The 21,854-nt window shown below is 34.4% G+C and overlaps 3 protein-coding genes, 1 long non-coding RNA gene and 1 other non-coding gene across 7 annotated transcripts; 4 read left to right on the top strand and 1 right to left on the bottom strand.

Moving 5' to 3' along the window:
- The first annotated feature begins 962 nt into the window (after positions 1–962).
- On the top strand, positions 963–1,065 carry LOC133702456 (U6 spliceosomal RNA). Its single transcript, XR_009843746.1, has one exon. It is a non-coding gene; the product is annotated as a U6 spliceosomal RNA (small nuclear RNA).
- Positions 978–1,878, top strand: LOC133700688 (uncharacterized). The gene is made up of 2 exons (XR_009843466.1): positions 978–1,138; positions 1,325–1,878. It is a non-coding gene; the product is annotated as an uncharacterized LOC133700688 (long non-coding RNA).
- Positions 1,879–6,993: 5,115 nt separating this feature from the next.
- LOC133701414 (meiosis-specific protein ASY1) lies at positions 6,994–13,086 on the top strand. Its single transcript, XM_062125322.1, has 22 exons — positions 6,994–7,075; positions 7,217–7,273; positions 7,758–7,854; positions 7,958–8,026; positions 8,133–8,225; positions 8,393–8,519; positions 8,621–8,690; positions 8,840–8,881; positions 9,263–9,391; positions 9,488–9,601; positions 9,743–9,785; positions 9,895–9,936; positions 10,662–10,786; positions 10,922–10,934; positions 11,046–11,122; positions 11,210–11,293; positions 11,714–11,864; positions 11,956–12,032; positions 12,113–12,170; positions 12,273–12,439; positions 12,547–12,684; positions 12,801–13,086. The coding sequence occupies exons 1-22, from the start codon at positions 7,073–7,075 to the stop codon at positions 12,852–12,854; spliced, it is 1,830 nt and encodes a 609-aa protein (XP_061981306.1). The 5' UTR covers positions 6,994–7,072; the 3' UTR covers positions 12,855–13,086.
- A 4,392-nt stretch (positions 13,087–17,478) lies between these two features.
- LOC133701537 (REF/SRPP-like protein At1g67360) lies at positions 17,479–18,559 on the top strand. The gene is made up of 2 exons (XM_062125473.1): positions 17,479–17,811; positions 17,894–18,559. The coding sequence occupies exons 1-2, from the start codon at positions 17,566–17,568 to the stop codon at positions 18,341–18,343; spliced, it is 696 nt and encodes a 231-aa protein (XP_061981457.1). The 5' UTR covers positions 17,479–17,565; the 3' UTR covers positions 18,344–18,559.
- Positions 18,560–19,250: 691 nt separating this feature from the next.
- LOC133701538 (uncharacterized) lies at positions 19,251–21,544 on the bottom strand. 3 transcript variants are annotated; one of them, XR_009843589.1, is made up of 4 exons: positions 21,397–21,544; positions 20,868–21,180; positions 20,225–20,286; positions 19,251–19,474 (listed from the first exon to the last, which is right to left on the bottom strand). XR_009843589.1 is itself a non-coding variant. In XM_062125474.1 (3 exons), exon 2 carries the CDS (start codon positions 21,156–21,158, stop codon positions 20,883–20,885), a length of 276 nt encoding a protein of 91 aa, XP_061981458.1. In that variant the 5' UTR covers positions 21,159–21,180; positions 21,397–21,544; the 3' UTR covers positions 19,251–19,474; positions 20,868–20,882. The 3 variants fall into 3 exon arrangements, 2 of the variants coding, with proteins under 2 accessions (XP_061981458.1, XP_061981459.1); XM_062125474.1 differs by lacking the exon at positions 20,225–20,286; XM_062125475.1 differs by lacking the exon at positions 20,225–20,286 and having other exon boundaries at positions 20,868–21,176; positions 21,397–21,543.
- Positions 21,545–21,854: the final 310 nt, after the last annotated feature.

Genomic DNA, 21,854 nt, shown 5'->3' with positions numbered 1-21,854 from the left:
TGTTTTTGTTTTGTTGGTGAACTTGATTCATAAGCAACCTGTGCCAAATGAAAACAACAACAGCTTGTGTCCTTTGTTAAGTTCTGGAACAAGCAAGTCTTCCAGAGAAAACCACGATCAAGATCATTATCTGCTAACCTGTCAGCTCATTTTCAGCTTCTATCTTCTGGATGCTAAATATTATTTTAATATATTTATAAATAAAAAATATTTTAAAAAGTATTTTTATTGAGAAGTAATTCCTTTCTCGACGGCTCTGGATGCTAATGGATGGATTATCATTAAATTTCATTACGGTACAGATGATGCAATAATGCTTTTGAGTTGTAATAGCACTTGACATCTTAATCATCCCATCCATGACGGGTACTGAATCATTGTCAACACAACACTCCACCTAGTTCACCTTTTTTGACACATTTTTTTTTCTTTTGAAGTTGTATTCGAAAAAGAAAAACATGGTAAGCAGTCTTTTTCTAGTCACAAGCCCGATGAACAATTTTTTTTTATAAAAAAACTTGTGAGGTGGGAGTGAGAGAAGAGAGGGATATAGAAAGATAAGATAACATAATTTGGAGAGAAAAAACCACAAACAAGGAACAGGAACTTGGTTTTGATTATTATTCATTACAGTATAGTTTCAACGAGGCTGTGCATGTGAAAGAAAAAGAAAGGGCAAAGAAGAGAACGTGGGCGACAGAAGAGAGACTTGCAACTTAAGAATATTTATTAGACTTCACTACTGACTCCAAGTACTGAAATACCGACTTCAGTTGATTAAATTTGGGCTCCAGGAGTCAGGCTGTTATTATGACCCGCACTTACAAAGCCCATCTGTGTAGAAGACTGATGACGTGCAAAACTAGACGCGTGACGTTAATAGTTGGAATGGAACTAAACCCACATCGCATAGTTGCAAAGAAAAGTCATTGTATAAATAACACGCAAGCGAACCAGCTCTGGTCTCTTCGGAGACATCTGATAAAATTGGAACGATACAGAGAAGATTAGCATGGCCCCTGCGCAAGGATGACACGCACAAATCGAGAAATGGTCCAAATTTTTTTTCTTCCGGTGCTTCCTTCATCATCTTCTTGTTTCTCTTTTGACGTGGGGGATTCACCGCATTGAACAGCAGGTCAGTTTCAATCTCGCTGTGTTTTTCGTTAGGCAGACAGAGACATGGCATTGCCAGCTTCGTTAGTTTCTGAATTTCGCTTCTTAAAATACATGCATATAGTTTGAAATAAGCAGCCAAACTTGTGACATGCATGCATGTTCCTATTATTTTTGTGATTCCTTAAAACACAATCTAGTTTTTTAGGCTTGACTTAAAATGGTCAGTTCCAACCGATGCCAAAAAAATCTCTTAGAGTCAATTCGTCGAACACCTTGATTGTGTATTCAATGAGACCGGCCCTGACGTAGTCAGAGAGGTGTGATGGGTTGAATGGTAACTTCAAGGGTTAGTCAATGCAAGGATACAGATGGAAAGCTAGCTTGTTCAAAGCTGTACAGACAGATTGCCAAGTGAAGCTAAAAATAGAGCAGTAGTGGTGATGGAGATACGAGAAAGAGGGGAAGGAAACTATGCGAATTGATTAATGGCATTTTTAGCCATAACCTGGCTTTATCTCAGCAAACAACACAAGGACTCTCAGTTTAAACACACATGGCTTGCCATTGAGCAACCTATATAGTATCAGTAGATGGTTATGAAGGCGTTGATTGCAGAGATCCTTGCTCTAGCTTTTTGGAGAGAGTTTCCTGTATTTTTGAGATCATCATATTTACAGCTAGCCAAAGGATGTTATCAGAGCAGCTTCTTAATGCCGATATATATATTCAAAATGGAATATAGTTTCGCCATTGCGTTCACCGTGACTTCTGTTTATATCTTGAGTGGAATTACCTCGAGGACTTTTCTGGTCACGCTCGTGATTTGGCATTATTAATTATAGCTACTGGCTATCCACCGGCACCGCCGCTGCTGCTTGTCCCTTGCGGTGATTTATGTTTTGCATGGCTGGGGTTATGAAATTGATTTGGTGGCATTGCATCCTTTTGTCTGTTGTCTAGTTTATTGTTCGACTCTGCACTTGCATTTTGGGATGGGATGTCAGTCATATGCTCCAGTGTTATAGCAGTCCGACCATAAACTCACCGATGACATGCTGACAAAAGTTCTTACTGAAACAAAAACCATCAGATCTGAATATCGTTCTTCATAATATGGAATGAAAAATTTAAAAGGGAAAGAAAGATGTGCTAATGATTCTCTTGATTATATAGAAAAAAGAAGATAGATTTGGGTTACCCATGATGTGTACACCCAATCCATATTAATATTAATTATATTAATTAATAAGGAAAAAAATAAAAGTTTAATTGTCTCTTCAAAAAAAGAATGTAGAAAAGGAAAGAGAAGAGGAGACCATCAAACAAAATTCTTCGTCAATTCTTCGGACAGTGAATAAAAAATATGAACTTTTTATTATTTAATGTGATTATGCTTGGATGATATAATTATTCTGGGACATGTTTCTTTTGTTTCCTCTCTGCTGTTTTTTTTTTCCCAAGAGATTCGTAGCTAGTCTAGCTATATCCATGCAGTAGAAAAATATCCCAATGCTCTTGATCAACTGGCATATAAAGTTTTCATTTCCTTGAATATCATCATCTGCCAAACCTTTGGTTACTCCGCTTTTGATAGTTGGGAACATGGCAGCATTCTCAACGGAGGTATGGGCAAGCCCTAGAACATGTCCCAAGTTCATGCAATCCAACTCATGATCCCATGCATGTCATAGGCTCCCTTTACTGGACCATATCTGACCATTTTTCTTCAGAATCATAAAACATATTTCCTTTTGGTGGTGGATTTGCATAAGCCAGTGTACCTCCAGGCCCATCCAAATCTTTATTTCCCCGATCCTCACTTGCAAAACCAACTTTGATGTCCGCAACAGAAAGGTTTTCATCGACGAAATTATACGCAAAAGGTGCTACACCACTCCATGACAGGAAAGCAGATTCTACAAGAGGGTCGATTACATCTCTTCGGGTACCATGTTGAAGTCCTCAGTTAAGTACTTTCTTGGATAATGGCCATCTGGGTGTTCCATTAAAGAATGCGTACGTACTCAATAATATTGTTTCTACTTGCAGCATTCATTCTGGTTTTACCGTCTATGATATCCGGCACCCCGCATCGTGGCATCGTCATCCGCGCCACTGTTTCAGGGTCTAAGACTCCGGAAGGCTTTAAGTTGAAATTGAGCTGGTAGATTTTGATGGCAGTCTCAATGTGTTAAGGTATTTTTACTGTTAACAACATGCCGATGGTCTAAGTATCCAAAACGATGAAGGTATTTTTTGAGGTCATGGATACCTTTCATCCTCTCACCTTTTTTACATCCTTGAAGATGCTTGATAAAGTGAAATGGTGATTGTTTTTGGACACCTGCGTGGGCCAAAATTGAATGGAATAGGTAAGGGAGGAGGAGCAGCAGGAGAGAAACGAATGCAGTGAAAGAAAAGGTCTCGAATGCCATGACAAGAAGTGTGGAATATGTGGTGTGTGTGTTTGTATGAGAAGATCGTTTATAAATCTAAAAAAAAAATACTACCTTTAAAAAGAGAGGAAATAAATCTCCTTTGTAATAAAAATAGGACATGTTAATAATAAGAAAGGAAATAAATCTCCTTTGTAATAAAAATGTTCATGATAAAACCATATCTTGAAAAAGTTTATGGAAATCAAGTGGTAATTGGACCTCTGGAAAATAATTTTTTTGAAAAGTTATTTTCAAGAGAAGTAATTTCTTAAAAATTAAATTATTTTTTGATATTTTATAATGTCATGGAAAATGAGTTTGAGAATATTTTTCAGTGTTTAACTATGTCATGAAAATAATAAGTTAAAAAATAACTTATTAATGTTTTAGTTTATTAAAAGAATGAAAATCAAATCTAACAAATAAAAAAGTTAAAGAATGATAATTTTTTTTTAAATCTAATTTCATAAGTTATTTCAAATAAAACAAATAGTGATCAAAAGAATAAAGTCAAAATCTAATAGATAAAAAAAGTTAAAAGAAGATGAAATTGGAAAAAATTCAATTTTATATATAAATTATTTCAAATAAAATAAATAAAAAAAATGGAGCTAAATCTAATAGATAAATTTTTTTAATAAAAAATAATAAGAGAAAAATAAATAACAGTAAAAAGAATGAGGACCAAAGTTAATATAAAAATAAAATTAAATTAAATTCTAAATGATAAAATAAAAATAAAAATTAAAAAATTAAAAATATATATATATATATAAAAAAATGAAGATCAAAGTTGATATAATCAACAAATAATAAGATATTTTTGAATTCATTGTAACTTTTAAAAAGTATTTTCTATCCAAAATAAAAATAAAATACTTTCTTGAAAACCATACCAAAATTTTATTTGATTGAAAAGTGTTTTTCATTGATCAACTCTTCTAATAGTAAATAAATATATAAAAAAATTAAAAATAATTTTTAAAAAACCACTTTTATAAATAGGACAATAGTGTCGTCCTAGCTATAAGTTATAAATTGAACCATTAACTAATATATCATGTTACTGGCCATGTTAGCAAATCCAAAAAATCATCAATTATATCCAATTTTACAACTGCTAAAACAGGAAATTAAGTGAAATCAATTACTTTTCTAGAAGCCAGATTAATGTAATCATTTCTTTTTTGATAAATGATTAACATTGATTTTGGTTTAAAATGAATTTATCAATTAACCCTTTTTTTTTCAAAGAAAGTTTCAAACCTAGCTAAAATATAATTAATTCAATTTTTTTCATATTGAAATATTGCCCTCTCATGACAAGGTAAATCAAAATTGATTCACTTAGAAAAGTAAAAAATTAAAAATATAAGTAGGAGATGATATTTTTTTATCTTTTATTTCTCATTTCTATAATAATAATTGGGTGATCATTATGATTAGTTTACTTTTGAAAAATAATATTTATGTTTATATAATTTAGTTATAAGAAAATAAAATAAATTTAATACGAATAAATAATCACTTTAAAGTCATGGGAAACAAACCTTATAATTAAACTCAAAATTTCTTTTCGGTCTATTATTAATTTCCACACCTCAAAAAGTTTCTTTTAATCTTCTCATGTTGATAATGCATTAGGCATTAAATAAATAAGGCAGTGTGCCCAAATAAAGTTAATTAGAAATGACTTAAAAAAAACTAACAACCATTATATATCAAGCATTAAATAAACAAGGTAATGCTACAGATAAAGTTAGAAAGGACTTCAAAACAAAACTAACAATAATTATATTAATTTGGCTTTTTAGGAAATTAATTGCCTCAATTTAATTTCCTAACATAATTGATGATTTTTCGGATTAGCATATATTGATCACATGTCGTATTAATTAATAGTTTAAACTACAAGTTATAGAATAACATTAGTTATAACTTGAGTGGTATCCTATAAGTTACAATTTAAATCACACACACACACACACACACATATATATATATATTATGTCATGTTATCAGTTCATATCATCAAATTAAAAAAATCACCATCTAATTTTCCGTCTAAAAGAAAACAATCACTTTTCAAAAAATTCAAATTAATGTGATTATTTTTTTTTAAAAAGAATTAATACATATCGATATTTGATTCTAAATGAATTTGTTAATTAACTTTTTTTGTAATGTGAATAAATTATAAATACAAGCAAGATGCTATTTTTTTAAAAATCTTTTATGGATTAATAACATGCATATTAATTAATGACACAAGTTGATAGTAGCACCATGCATAAAATTTCTCATGAAACGATAAATAGTGGCATCTTACAAGTTATAACTTAATTTATTCATTAACTAATATGCTATGTCATCAGCCCATGCTAGTAAATCCAGAAAATAATTAATTATGTCTAACTTTCTATCTAATACAATATTATTACAGGAAATTAAATCAAATAATTACTTTTCTAAAAATCCAAATTAATATAATTAAATTGATTCATTTTAAAAAAGTAAGAAGTTAGCAATACAAGTAGGAGATGAATTTTTTTTCATTTCTATAGTAATAATTGGGTGATCGTGATGATTAATATACTTTTAAAAAATAATATTTATAGTTATACAATTAATGATAGATTTGATTGTATATTAATTCATTAAAGTACATGTATTGTTCATGCTAGTTGCAATGACAAGGATCGTATATAAAACAGATACACGTGCAACACAGCCTAATACATATCCTGTTAAACATACCAAGTGCATGGTGATTAAGAAATGCAACAAACTTATCTGACTACGTTTAAATTTATTAAATTTGATGGAGCAATCAAGTTAAACAAATTTCGTGGATTGTTAGATGAGTGAGCACTAAATGGATTTTACATGGGACTTTACTTATTCGATAACGAGTCAATTTTATATACATGACAGTTTATTGAAGTTTTTTAGATTTAGGCTGTGGTAGATATTATTTTTAATTGTAAATATATTTAAATAATATATATAAATTTATTTAACGAATAAAAAAAATTCAAAAATTTATAAAACGGCGGTTAGATTCATGGCACTGTACATATTTGCAATCCTTGTCAAATTGTACGTACCTCTAGGCACCGGCGTAAAGCGCAAGACGCGCTCGCGGTTACAAATGGGGTCCACTTTAGCTTTTCCGTTTGATTTCTTGTTACCACTCTTCTTGCATAGCCAGTCTTAAGCAGACCGTCTCCCCAGATTACCCCTACATTTTCAACAAATTAACAAAATATGTCCCTCCGTTCACGTCATTCGCATGCCTGATGCCACCAAGTTAACCACAGGTTGCATCTACCCCCAACCACGGTTAAATTTCATACCGTTCTTTTTTTTTTAAACGGCAAGGGGTACCCCTTTAAATAAAATCTCTCCCTGGCGCCACTATCTACCATTTTCTTCACTTAGTTTCAAATTTCAAAAACCAACCGCCTTAAGCCCCCTCTCTAGCTCTCTCAGTTTTCTCCAGAAACTCAACAACAATGGTGATCATTGAAGAAAAAAAATCTTAAAACCCTGCTTCAACTCTTTCATTTTCGAGATTTCTTGTTTCTCTAATTCACTTTATCGTTCGTTTTGTTCTTAAATGCGAGAATGATTAATATTTCCGTTTCGTGTTCGATCAGGTTGTTGCACAGAAAGTGAAAGAAGCGCAGATCACCGAGCAAGATTCTCTTCTTCTGGTACACATATATGATATATCAACGATTTCACAATGCGAGTTTCACTTTTTGAGCTGTTGTTTTCTTATCAAATTTTCAGTAGAGTGTACTTGTTTGTTGTTTATTCTTCTAAATTCATGATTATTTAGTGTGATTAGCCCGTCTAAAGAAAGTTTCGTGAAGCTTTTTTGTTCGTATTTGAAGGTGCTGTTTGGATAAAATTTGAAAAATCTCTTTCCCGATTTATTTCTCTGTTTGATCAAGTCGATCAGGTTAGAAAAACCTTTATGTTTCTCAAATATGAGTCATAGATGAAACTCTGAGCTCGATTTTGGCTTAACACAGCAAATCATCACGAGATCTCACAATTATTTGACGACGCGTTGAGTAATTGATGATCATTAGCCGCGAAATCACTCATGTACCATATGCTAATTGTTTTTGTTAACGAAAAGTTGATCTAATGTTATCTGATGGTTTCGTTTCTTTATTTGTTGTGGTATAGACAAGGAACCTGCTTCGTATTGCTATATTCAATATCAGTTACATTAGAGGCTTGTTTCCAGAGAAGTATTTCAATGATAAGTCTGTCCCTGCTTTAGGTAATCTCCTTCTCCTGCTCAGATCCTTTTCTTTTCTAATTTTGCTTTTAAATATGAAATATGATATGGTGAATTTCTCTGAAATTATGAAATCACTAAGCAGAGATGAAGATTAAGAAGTTGATGCCCATGGATGCTGAGTCTCGTAGACTGATTGATTGGATGGAGAAAGGCATGTTGTTTTTTTATCTTTAAATTATTCGCTGTTTTTTTATTGATTTGTTTCTTTATCTTGTAAATTTTTTTACTATAGTGCTCCTTTTCTTTTTATTTTTTAGGTGTCTATGATGCATTACAGAAAAAATACCTAAAGACACTTCTATTCTGTGTGTGCGAGACTATAGAGGGCCCGATGATCGAGGAGTACACATGTAAGTGAGGTTTTTTTATTCATGATACTGTACATGTGGAAAGTCTTGAATGGGAGGGAAGCACGCAATAACTGATTGTTGATGCTCTTCAATTGACTGTTTTTTCTTTTCTTTTTATACTTTGAACGTATTGTTGGGGGATTTCAATGGTGTCTCTTTTTCTGCAGTTTCCTTCAGTTATTCTGATTCTGAGAGTCAAGAGGTTTCAATGAATATCAATCGCACTGGAAACAAGAAACAAGGAGGAACATTCAAGTATAACTCCACAAATGAAATTACTCCCAATCAGATGAGGTGATTGAAGTGAAATCTCTTCTTAATTCTGAATCTCTTTCCGTCAATGTGTGAAAACTTATGAGTTCTTAAGAAAATGACGGGACATTTATAAAATGCAGAAGTTCTGCTTGTAAAATGGTCCGAACACTGGTTCAGTTGATGAGAACTCTGGATAAGATGCCTGAAGAGGTAAAATCCTTCAGCAACCATATATAAGTATTTGTTTTTTATGAGTTGTAGCAAGCTGGTCACCTTTTTCAATGTGCAAGTGCCTAGACGATGACTGGCTACAGTAGTAGTATATTAACTGCAAGATGATTATCTGTTTTCTGTTTCAGCGGGCTATATTGATGAAGCTCGTCTACTATGATGATGTGACGGTATGCCTTTACCTGCATTCTAAGATTTGGTTTTAATCAGTTAACACTTTTGAGCCAGGATTGTGCCTTCACGACGTGTTCATCTAATTTCTTAGTTTACTAAATGGGGAATTAGAGATGTATGAGATTGTGGTTTCTCTTCCACATATTGAAGTTCGTTTGTTTCAGACTGCTGCTTTGGTGATTAGATATGTTTGTGGAAACAGCTTTAGCATCTATAAGTTTTACAATGCATGTGAATTCGTTTGAATAAATTGTCAAATGGCATTTAATATTTGATGAAGGACTTATAGAGAGCTTTGCAGAATATTTTTCACCTCCCAAATTATGAATGTGAACACAAGGAAAGAGTGTTTTAATACAAATTGTATGACTTCGCAGCCAGCAGATTATGAGCCTCCATTCTTCAGGGGCTGCACAGAAGAAGAAGCCCATAATGCATGGACTAAGCATCCTTTGCAAATGGAGGTTGGCAATGTCAACAGCAAGCATTTTGTATTAGCACTCAAGGTAAGGGACCAAACTTACGTGTTTTCCTGTGACCAGAAATTCCAAGCCATGGTTCATATTTGATGCCGACTTTTGTTTGAATGGTAACATGTACAGGTGAAGAGTGTGCTTGATCCATGCGAGGATGAAAATGATGATATGGAGGATGATGAAGTGAGCTTAGGTGCTGATTCTGTAGAAAGGGATGGTTATTCTGAATCTGGCACTGAGGTAAATTTACAATACTCTTTAATTTTATGTTTTAATTGCCACTCTATGGTTCCAGTGAGCTTAGTTGACGGAAATGATAGCTAAGTGACCTTAAATGACTGGCTATCTACACAACTGTTACAAACTTGTTATAAATTCCAGGTTAACCAATCACAAGAAGACCAATACATAGTTGCACCAGTAGGTAATTACATGAACTCCTTTTGGCCATCGTTTCATTTCCATCCATTCTATTACCGGTAATTGTCTTTGGTTATTTTGATGCTATAAATAATCAGTGCTTATCTTGACAGACAAGCAACGTCCAGAGGAAGACTGTGGCCTGGTTGATGAAGGTAAAAGTTTCAATTTAAGTATAAGATGGCTGAACTTCTTAGGATATTTGGATCGACTGCCTTAATACAATTCACCACTGTCATCCGCTTGGCTCTTTACATTAGATTTAGCAATAACGATATCTCAAAATATACCATCTTATTCCCACTCAAAGCTGTGGTTTAATATAAGCAGGCCGTGCTAGTTTTTTCACAATATCATCATCAATGTCACAGTCCTTACCATTTGATACGTCGGATTTTACGATGATTAATATATGTAATGGATTAAGATTTCCAAGCATTACCGTACGTGTTTATGCTTTCATTAGATTAGATAAGCATATTGTCTCACTTGAGTGCGAGTTTGTCGATTAGCAACTCTACTCTGAGATGGAAAATGCTTCATTTGACTCAATGGAGTCCAAGGTGGGTATAGTCATATTGAAGCAACGTCCAGAGGAAGACAGTGGCCTGGTTGACGAAGGTAAAAGTTTCAATTTAAATATAAGACCTTAGAACCGTATTCACCTTGTAATGGGACTTGAGAAACAAATACGAAATTTTCAAGGTCAAAAAATGAAAAATTGGGCAAATGATATTTAAGTTAGCTTTTTAACATTTTTACTTCTTTTCCTTCTCTCCTTTTCAGAAGTAATTTATGGGTTTACAACTTTACATGGCCATTGGAGTCATCACTGGGTTAGGGCTGCCTTTTACTAATGTGCTGTTGTATGTTTGTGTAGATGATACACAGGACCAAGTGGAAGATGAACAACAATTGGCCAGGGTGAAAGACTGGATTATAAGCCACCATCTTGATACCATTGAACTTACTGACGTTCTCTCTAATTTTCCAGATATCTCAGTGGTAAGGGCTGCTTCTTCTTCTTTTTTTTTCCTTCAAATTTCTCAATTTGAACAAAGCAGGAAAAAGATTTAAGTGCAAATGGCAAACGAATTCAATTTTTAGAACCGACAGTTTATTTCTGTTTTGCTAATGCAGGTTTTGATTGAAGGTAACTCAACTTTCTAATTAAAGTTAAAAGAGGAAAGGGTATTACTGCGTCTTTTGGTTTTCTTCAATCAAGTTTTTAGTCTGTTTTGATTCTTCTTTAATTGGATTTCAGAAATTATGGGCAAACTCATTGAGGAAGGTGTTTTATCGAAAATTGGAACAGATACTTACAGCAAAATCAAGCAGAAGGTTCTATTTTTCTTGCTAGTTAAAATTCTGTTACTTGGCTACTTGTTAAGTTTGGCGCATGCTTCTTATCTTTTTGTGACATGTCAGGCCTTCGAGTATGAGTTCACTGCGGTGAAAGAGGAAATTGATGGAGACAAAGCTCCTCAGGCTGAAGATCGCATGTACATGAAGGTGAACTTTCTTCTGTATCAGATTCTTTGGATCTATTAAGACCCTGCATTGATTGGTATTTACCGTATCAAAGCAATTCCTGTATTGATTGACTTTAAATGTTGTCTAGAGCAATTCGTGTGCTGTTTGACTTAAATGTTGTCTTGAGCAATTCGTGTATTGATTGACTTTAAATGTTGTCTTGAGAATTGGAGCTATGCTAACAGACCAGCTATCAGTTGAAGCCCAGAAATTTGTGTGCATGAGAAAACTGAGATGATTTGGTTCAACTCTATTTTTATTGCTTGTGTATGAACAGCAAGATTGGCGAAGAGTATTTATAAAATGATTAGCCATCTTTGTATCTTAAGATTAATCAGCACGATCTTAGATTTAAACTTGTCCACATTACATGTCCTCATTTGACTTCTCCGATTTCAGGCTTTGTATCATGTGCTTCCAATGGAATACGTGACAATTTCAAAGCTACAGAACAAGCTAGCCGGAGAAGCCAATCAGAGTACTGCGCGCAAATTACTTGAAAAAATGATCCGAGACGGGTATGTTGAAGCCAAAGGAAACCGAGGGCTAGGTGCGCGTTTTCGAACAAAAGCTATTTCTGTTTATAGTTTGAGGACCAAATTATTGCTGATGTACTTGCCATTCATCCTGTGTTGTTATAGGCAAGCGTGTCATTCATTCCAGCCTAACTGAAACGAAGCTTATGGAAGTCAGGAGAGCCTTGGGCAATGATGCTATGGTGATTTTTGTGATCATTATTTAACCGCTGCCTCTGATTTAGATTTAAAGTTCTTTTCTTAACTCGTTTGTGTTGAGCAGGACATTGATACTAATCAACCATATAAAAAATCCAACCATCCAGAATCCCAGAAAATGGGTACCTATTCAAACTTCTCCGAGAATCTTAGTTTTGGTTCTTTTATTTATACTCCGTCTGAATACTAGGAACTGCTACCATAAATGTTTCTTTAACTATCAGGGAATGACTACAAGGATGGCTCAACATGTGGTGTTCTCCACTCCATCGGTTCAGATCTTACACGCATGGTGATCAGATCAGAAATGAATCAGAATGGATCAGCTAGGTGTGATCAGACTATCTCAAAGACAAGGGACCATGGAAACACTCCTACAAGCAGGGCTGAGGTTAGTTGAGATGTGGAGTTTCTCCTCTGTGCATATCAACAAATCGCAGCAGTACGTAGTTCCGTTCCATAGCTGACTAACGATGACTTATTTTTGTAATTGTGCAGCCTGTTGCTTCAAGAGAGAGTTTTTTTCCAGGAAAGGAGAATGTCAGAGCAAATGGAAACACAAATTACCTTGACGAGGCAGATACAGTTATCTGCAGCAGATCCTCTCAAGATAAGCGGTCCAGAAAGACGAGCACGGTATGCTTCAACTTCCTCACCACGATCTCGTTGTAGCTCTTACCTGCATGGAACAATCCTATTGAAACCACCGAACTTGTTTTACCGATACAATGGGACTTGTATATTTTTTGCAGGTCAAGGAGCCTATTGTTCAGTGCACGAAGCGCCAGAAATCTCAAGTTGTCTGAAAGGCTTCGAGAGTTTGGAGTCACCAAATTTACTCTCCACTCCTTCAGAATAGTAGTAACTTTTTCTCAAGGCCACAGCACAAATGATGAAAACAACAACTTACAGTTTACATATATCTCTATAATGTTTAATATGATAACGGTGGATGCTTTTGCCCGTTACATTTGTACTTTACGGGCTTATAAAATAATGAATGAACAATATACTTCCTGGTGGATGCTTTTGCCCACACACCTCGTGAGCTTTTGTGCTGCTTTTTTTTTATTCTTCGCAGCATAACCACAGCTGACAGCTCTGATCATCTTGTCAACTGCCCAAAGAGCTTCGGTAGTTCACGTGTAATGTAGGGGCGGTCAATTGTTGGCCAATGCATTTTGCTGCACTTTTCCTAGTGCTAGAGTGTGTTTCGTTGCTCATACAGGGTTCCCTGTAAGTATGGTAAACCGAGCTAATTAGGGAATTCAATTTACTCTACAATGCAAATTTTGTACAATTGGGTCTATGAACTAGAAAAGTTTCTCTTCAAAACAAATATAATAATATACGGTCACTTTTGTTATTTGTCTACTAATTAATGGAGCAGTGCTGCGGATAAAAAATGCAAGAGTTAAAAGGAGTTAAAATGTCAACGTCATGTCGGCCAAATTCATACCATTTGGCTTTTGCAACAAGAAAATATGTGGGATGGCTCACCTCCAACGACAACAATGATGATGACCATGGCGTTTGCAATATTTTGGCCTATTAGGAAGATTCTAGTCGTGGTATGACTTGGTAAGACTCGCAAATGGTTGCATAAACTTCAACGCTATTTTTGTCGGAAAGGGTGAGCAAGGAGGGAGGGTTTGGGTGTTGATAGGGTTGGATTTAGGTCCAAAGTCCCGTTAATGAGTCTGGGTCCTGGCTCAAGGACGTAACCACCAGCTCAAACTGAGTAACCTAACCCTTGACAGGTGGTATTTTCCCCCTTTGTGAAAGAAAACAGGCCTAAGGAAATGCCCGCTGGCACCCCGACTGGTCCTCAGTTAGCTGTCGGTAGTTCCAGTACACACATTAAATATAGATACAGTCCTCAAATACATGTCATCCTAAGAATTGATTCAATAGTGGCCCTCAATTATGTTTAACCTACGCCACCCGTAACAATAATACCTTTGAGAGTGGTTGGTTGTCGTTATTTAATACTGTATCCTCCTCGAGTAGTTTGAAATTGTGGGTGGCAAATATATCATTCATTTTGGCCTGGTATAAATACACTCATACGAGATCGATCAAAACTATACAAACATCATTAAATCGAAAAATACGATCATTTCTCTCTCTTTCAAACCCTAAATACTATTATATAACTAAACACACGTCCTCACAAGATATTTTTCTTTAATCTAAACTGAGGTAATTAAGCATTAATTAGTGGATCTCCGAACCAATAAAGAAACTTGTTTTAAAAGTATAGTAGCTACACTAACTCAACTTTACAACCCTTTCAACCCTCTACATCATTTGAAAGACCCTTTATGACAGAAACTTTCAATATTCTTATGAGTGAGTGACGTTGTGTGTGAGATATCTTTGAGCAAAAGAACTAGTTTATAGTGAATTTTATACATGATAATATTTTATCTAATTTTATTACACGCTAAAAGATTATGGAAAGTGTAGTTCTTGTTAGATAAATTTTATACTTAATGGAATTATAAATAGTTTAATAGAACAATAATTTTTTTATATATAAAGTATAATTTATTTCATGATATTACTGCAATAGTTAAATCCATAATATTTAAATTAAAAACCATCAATATTAATTTATATATTTTTAAATTATTTTATAACCTTAATTTCAAAAATATTTTTAACCAAACACATTAAATTATTTTTTCTTTAACCTCAATTTTAACCACAGTTTTAACCAAACACCTATTTTTTCAAACCAACAACTAAAAATACTTTTTATAAAATAATTTTTTTAACCACAATCACAACAGCTACCGCAATGCCAAACACACTCGTAAACATCTCTTGTTTTTTATAAGACTGATAACTAAGAAACTCTTGTGTAAAACAAGTGGTTTCTCTGTTTGCCTTACCTCCCCTGCCTTCTAACTATAAAGACAACTCCTTTTCAGAACAGGGAAGGGTAAAATAATGCATTCAAAGTAGGAGAGAGTGTCACCACTTTAGGGTGCTGCATATTGGGTAGAATAAGAGGTTTCTGAAACCCAAGTTGAATAGGGTCGAGCTTGGAATTAAAAGAATAAGGGATTTTTTTTAACGCGGTTTATTCTGTATTTCTAAAAATTTTAGATTTATTTTGTTTTAAATTAATATTTTTTTAGTATTTTTAAATTGTTTTGATATTTTAATATAAAAAAATATTTTTTAAAAAATTAATAAAAATATTATTTTAATATATTTTTAAATAAAAAATATTTTAAAAAATAACCAGAACCATATCTCCAAACATACCCTATCAATAAACTATCTTGTGACCTTTTTCTTCACGCGTTTAGGTTTGAAAAAACCCACTTCACCTATATAGCTAGACTCAGGTTAATTCCCACTTACATATCATTATAAAGAGTTAAAAGATAATAAATAAATAAATCCAAAAGGAGATAGAATTATAAAGATAATGACATTACCAACTAAACTTATTTCCAGGCTGCACTCCTCGATCGATGAGAAAGATGATCCTATAGATCTCAGTCATCCTTTCTGAAAAAAATTATTTTTTTAAAATTAATATTTTAATATACTGATTTTAAAAATAATTTTTAAAACAGAATTTTTTTTATTAATATAACTTTTTAAATAAAAATTACTTTAAAAAACAACTATATCCATACCCCTCATCATCATGCTTAACTTTTCAAAATTGTGTGATCTTTTCTTCAAGTAGTCCACAATTATGCTTATAGCAACCCATTGTCATTATTGAACTTTTTTTCCCCAGGTAATCCAAAACTATGAGAGGCGAGCATATATATATATATATATATATAAACAAACCTTGAATTCTCTAAGGTAAGATCTTCTTCTTATTATTAAAATCTTAAACACTACTTTATAACTAAACACACACACTCACAAGATCTGTTTTTTCCAATCTACACTGACTTGGATACTAGAGGGTCCCCCAACCTATATAGAAACTTGTTTTTGTAGATTTTGCAGTAGCTCTAATCCAACTTTACCACCCTTTTTAATCCTTTATAGCCTTGGAAGACCTTTCATGACCTAGGTTTTTAGTAATCTCATTAATTAATTAGGTGTATACTTAGTTTGATAATAAGGATATATATATATATATATATATATATATATATATAAAGACCTAATTAAAGAAACGAGGGATCCCTCCAACCCTTTCTCACTTATAATTTTGAATTCTTCTAGTTTAAAAAGATTGACCGCTACCATTTTTTTTTTATATAATCTTTGTAATTTTTAATTTAGATGATTTGTTCTTATACTTCCCATTTCTTTTAGCTAAACAAGTAGATGGATAGTAATTTTTCTTGAACTCTTACCCTATTTTCTTTAATTTTTTTTTTCAATTCATAAATATATAAGTAATTTGTCACTAAGATCGGAGCCAAAAAAAGATTCACTCGAATTTTTCAAAATATAATCCAAAGAATAAAAAAATAATTCGGGTTAGAAAATTTGAAAACAAAAATCGGAAAATTAAAAAAAAGTTATGAATTGATAATATTTTTTAATCTGAATTACGGGAATGCTCACCCCTACCTCCATGCGTGCTTGTTTAGCTAGCTTGGATTTCCAAGTATAGCCTGGTATTTTCTTCTTTCCTCAACGGGGGGAAAATGCCATGGATGGTGTATGAATCAAATCATGATCTTACGTGTAAATTTCTGCTATGCTCAGAACTTGTTTTAGTATTTTTTATTATTTATAAAACTCAAATTAATAATTTTTAAATAATAAATTTAAAATCTGATGAATTAAATTATATTTTTAAATAAATTTTTTTAAAAACTTTTCTCGCTGATCAATGATGAGGCATTATCTCCTGACTATTTATCCTCCGACCACCATATACTGACGATTCTTTATTAACTTAACGCTGTACGCAATTCTAATAGATTTTAGTTCATCAAATTTTTATATTGTGAGAAAGGAGAGGGTCGCCTCTTGGGAAGAGGGATCTATACATTTTATTTCCGTAGATATTCTATGGACCCCTTGAATGTCCAAGAAAAAAAAAAAGAAAATTAATTTGAAACATTTTTTATTTTTTATTTTTCTTAAAATACTTAGTAAATTTGTCGGTCATGGGAACTTGGGAAGTACAAAACAATGTTCCACAACAGCCAACCAAAAAAGGACAGCTAAAGGCGCATTTAGCCAAGCACGAAATTTTATTGCAGCTTCCCAGATATTTCCGCCCTACACCACTCCACCCATAACCACGTGTCCTTCACGAAGCCTCCTCCTAGACCCCACCACGTGACCCCACACATCCGCATCAAATCTGGATCCAAATAAGGGGGACACGTTCTTATACCATCCATCTAGATCTCATTTCAACCGTCAGATCACCCTCACGAATCAGATTCACTCACACACGAATCACACTCCCTTCCTTTCTATATAGATAAACGCAAAACCTGACTCTAAACTCCTACACACTCCAAAATCTGAAGAACCTCAAAGAATCAGAAACAAATAAGGAGACAAATCTTGATGCGGATGATGGAGGTAGAGAGCAGTAAGAAAGATTTAGAGCTGAAACACTTAGGGTTTGTGAGGATAGCTACGATTCAGATTTTGGTTTCCGTTTCCAATCTTTATGATTATGCGAAACGTAACTCCGGGCCTTTGAGATCACCCGTTGGAGCTGTTGAGGGTACTGTTAATGCTGTGGTGAGTCCTGTTTATGATAAACTCAAGGGCGTCCCTGATCATCTTCTTGTCTTTCTTGATCACAAGGTAATCTTTTCATCCCATTTTGATTCATGGTCATCTTTTTTTCTCATTTGATTCTTGAGGTTTTTTCTTTCTATGTCTGCAGGTAGATGGAGCAACAGCCAAGTTTGATAAGCATGCTCCTCCTGTTGCGAAGCAAGTTGTGAGCCAAGCACACTATTTGATTGAGAAAGCTTCAGAAAAGGCGAAAGTACTTGCGAACGAGTTTCAAGCAGGAGGACCACGCGCTGCTTTGCACTATGTAGCTACAGAGTCTAAGCATTTGTTCCTCACTGAATCTGTGAAAGTGTGGGTTAAACTCGACCACTTTCCCTTTTTCCACAAAGTTGCAGGGGTGGCTGTTCCAGCAGCTGCGCATTGGTCAGATAAGTACAACCATTTCGTCAAGGAGATGAACCAGAAGGGCTATACAGTGTTTGGTTACCTGCCAGTGGTTCCGATTGAAGAGATCTCCAAGGCATTCAAGCAAGAAGAGGCAGAGAAGAAAGAAGATGCAACTGCACTTAAAGATTCGAGTTCATCAGACTCTGATTAAAAAAAATGCATTTCGTGCAAGGGCATCCTGAGCCTAGTAGCATGGCTGGTGAAAATCTGATAGGGTTTGTGGGTGTTGGTTGAAACATGAACTGCGTGCTAATATGTAAATCTGATAGGGTTTGAGGGTGTTGGTTGAAATATGAACTGCGTGCTAATATGTAAATTAATTCAGCGGACCCTTTTTCTCATATCAATGGATGTGAGTGTTTTGTAATTCTACCCCGTATCTATTTCGTAGATTACAGCACTGTATTAGATTATGTCGTTAGGATATGCTCCCTTTTATCTAGAATCCTCTGGCCTGATGGGTTGGCTCGTTGGACCCTGTTTCGTTTTGCCATTGTCTTGTTTAAAGCAGTGGGTGCTTGCCTTCCGCCAGATATGGTTCTCGTGCGGGAATAAAGCCTTAAATTGGATGCTGCTTCATGGGTGGTATGCTTTTTCAGTACATCTTACTTTGCGTTATATAACAAGGATAAAGATCCTGTGTGCTTCAGGATTTCAAGTTTACTTCGCTTCTATTTTCATTAGAGAACGCGTAGGTTCCTACTGCTTCAGTTCTCAAAATATTCTGTTCTATCGTGAAGAGATGGCACAGAGCAGGTTTTACAGCATGATGAACAGGCTAATAAACATCTCAGAAATGGTCTTCATGGTTTGAAATCTGAACATTATTAAAAAGAATCACTAGGAGCAGTTGCATCTGTTATTCTTAATTATCTTGCAGTACAAATTCTAACTAGTTACTCTGTCGATGCCATCCCCCACGAAGGAAGAGTAGCAAGATGGCAGGAATATCCAGGAACAATGCCGAGGTATAAGAAGAACAAAAAAAACTTTCCCTGACCCAGTTAAAGAACACCGGTGGGAATTTATTTGTGAGGAAAGAGTAAGAAGAATAGGAGTAATCATGAACATTCAATTCCATAGACGAGTTATATGGGCAATTATTCAAACTCATGAACAAGTCTCGGACATCCAGGGTATTACGAAATCAGCTGACATCCGTACAGTCCACAGAATACATGACTGTGAGACAGGAAAAAGAAAAAGAGCTTAAACATCAATCTCCACACTCGTTTCTCCAAAAAAGCTTTTCTTGTCAGTCTGCTAATGGAAACTGAACTTTCTGCATCAAAGGGGAAAAATTTATGAGTACTGATCGCATGATCAAACAAGTCAGTTATGGTTCTCTATTAGACCTGGAAGGTTTAAAAGAAAAAAGAGTTCTCCACGAGACTCAAATAAAATACGCTTCCACATATATCTTGATATGATGATAAACTAGGTTTCACTTTACAAAGTCTATGCAATAACCCAGAAGATGAAGCTTTGGATGAAGTCGGCACCATACATAATTAGAAGTACAGAAAAAATAACTTTTATTTGCTATGGAAAATACCAAAAATTGGATAACTTCACACACTGTGCACCTTTCCAATCAACCACTAAATCAGTTTCAAGGTTCCAGCACATAATCTATGCTGCTTCATCCCAAATCTGGTGAGATGCAATAAATCTCATAGAAATATTCAAACTATACAAAAACCTAAGAATAAGAAATGTATTATAGACTGCTATTCCACACAAACAAACTCCACTACGAGCAAGCAGTATGGTTACTTTCAACTAAAATTATGACGCTAAACATCAGTTATATTTGAATTGTTGGTTACAATCCTCAAAAGGCAAAGAAGCAATTAAAAAAAAGAGAGAGTTAAACAACTCATTGCAATATTATAATAGACAGGAAGCTTATCCCTTCTAACAAACAGAGATAAAAAGTACATACATGCAAATAGTGAAATCAAATGAAAGAGAATATAGTCTTACGCCATCAAATCCATCACGAGATTAAAATACTACTGCATTTTCTTACATTTTCAATAGCTAAGCCATCATTGCCCCTCCAAGCAATCTTATATTCTCATTGTCAAAACACTGCAATATTAGAATAGACACGAAGCTTATCCCTTCTAACAAACAGAGATAAAAAGTGCATGCATGCAAATAGTGAAATCAAATGAAGGAAAATATAGTCTTACGCCATCAAATCCATCATGAGATTAAAATATTACTGCATTTTTTTACATTTTCAATAGCTAAGCCATCATTGCCCCTCCAAGCAATCTCATATTCTCATTGTCAAAGCAATTGATATATTTATCAAGAGTTACAAAAGTCATTCATTCTAGAGCAAAAAGCTTCTTTGATTGAGTTTAAGTGACAATTTATCTCAAATTGCAGATCTTCTAAGGTAGAGTAAACTAAAAATCACCTTAGTTTCCATGCCCCTGAAAATAAAAGCCTATCGTTGCACGATCATATACTTTGCAACAACCATGTCATTCAATAAAACACTTGACGCCACATGAATCCAAGAAAACATTGGAGCACAAAACCAACAAAACGAAAATACCACAACACCCTCAATCAATAATTCAGCATAACATACTCCTCACCCCACAAATATCAACATAAAACCAATCTAATTTAAACTCAGTAGAACTGGAAAAACAAACCTTGAGTGAATTCATTCACTTGGGGAAGCCATAACTATCTTGAAGGAGGTCATCATAGGGGTCCCTCCGACCAGGAACCTGGCTAATCTTAGCATCCCAAGCAAGCTGCGCATTGTGGCGCTCAAATGTCCAAAACCCATAAGGGCGAAGAGGATAGCTCCACATTTCCTTGGTCTTTTGGCATCGATCCTTAACTGCATATACACGCTCCCTGAACTTCCGGTCCCTCTCCTTTGGATCCTCCATTAACCTCAGAATCAAATTCTCAGCAAATTCCATGATAAACCCCATCTTCTCTTCCTAAAAAACCTAACTTTCAAATCAAAGACGCACAGAATTAAAAAACCCAGTTCATGAATTCCCTCAAAGCAGACCCAAATCAAGTATTCTGGCCAAATTTGGACCTGATAGGTATACAATTTAAGAACCTAGAACTACCAAAATTAACAATCAATTTATAATAATGAAAACGATCTAATAGAACCAAATTAATAATCAACTTATAAAAAGTATTGATGGCAGAGATTACCTGTTCTGCAGGCAGAGATTAGACTCGCGAAGTAACAAACAACGTTTTTGGATTGACTGTTGAGGAGATGAGAGCAGAGCTAAGGAGAAACCAGTTAATGATACCACTTGCTGGAAGATACATTTGGGCCAGGGCCCTTTGAGTCATACGTTGTTAAAGCCCACGACAAGATGATGACATGAGCCCAGGAGAAACAAGGCTGCAATGGTCATCACGCAAATTTTAGGCGAGTCCGTACAAACCCCTGAGCTATTACCCCTTTTTTGTTTTTATTTACACTTGCTGAGCTTTTTCTCCCTCTAATTTCAATGGTCGAATTATTGTTATTTTTTAAGATTTTAGTAGTTGAACTATTACTTATTCAAATTTACATCCTTTCTATTAGACTCGTTAAAAAACACATGAAAATCACTTGCACACAAAAAAATCAAAATAATTGATAAATAAAAAAACATAAT

The sequence above is a fragment of the Populus nigra genome, chromosome 8 (assembly GCF_951802175.1).
Source record: "Populus nigra chromosome 8, ddPopNigr1.1, whole genome shotgun sequence".
Lineage (NCBI taxonomy): Eukaryota > Viridiplantae > Streptophyta > Magnoliopsida > Malpighiales > Salicaceae > Populus > Populus nigra.
This window is presented reverse-complemented; position numbering and strand designations above follow the sequence as displayed.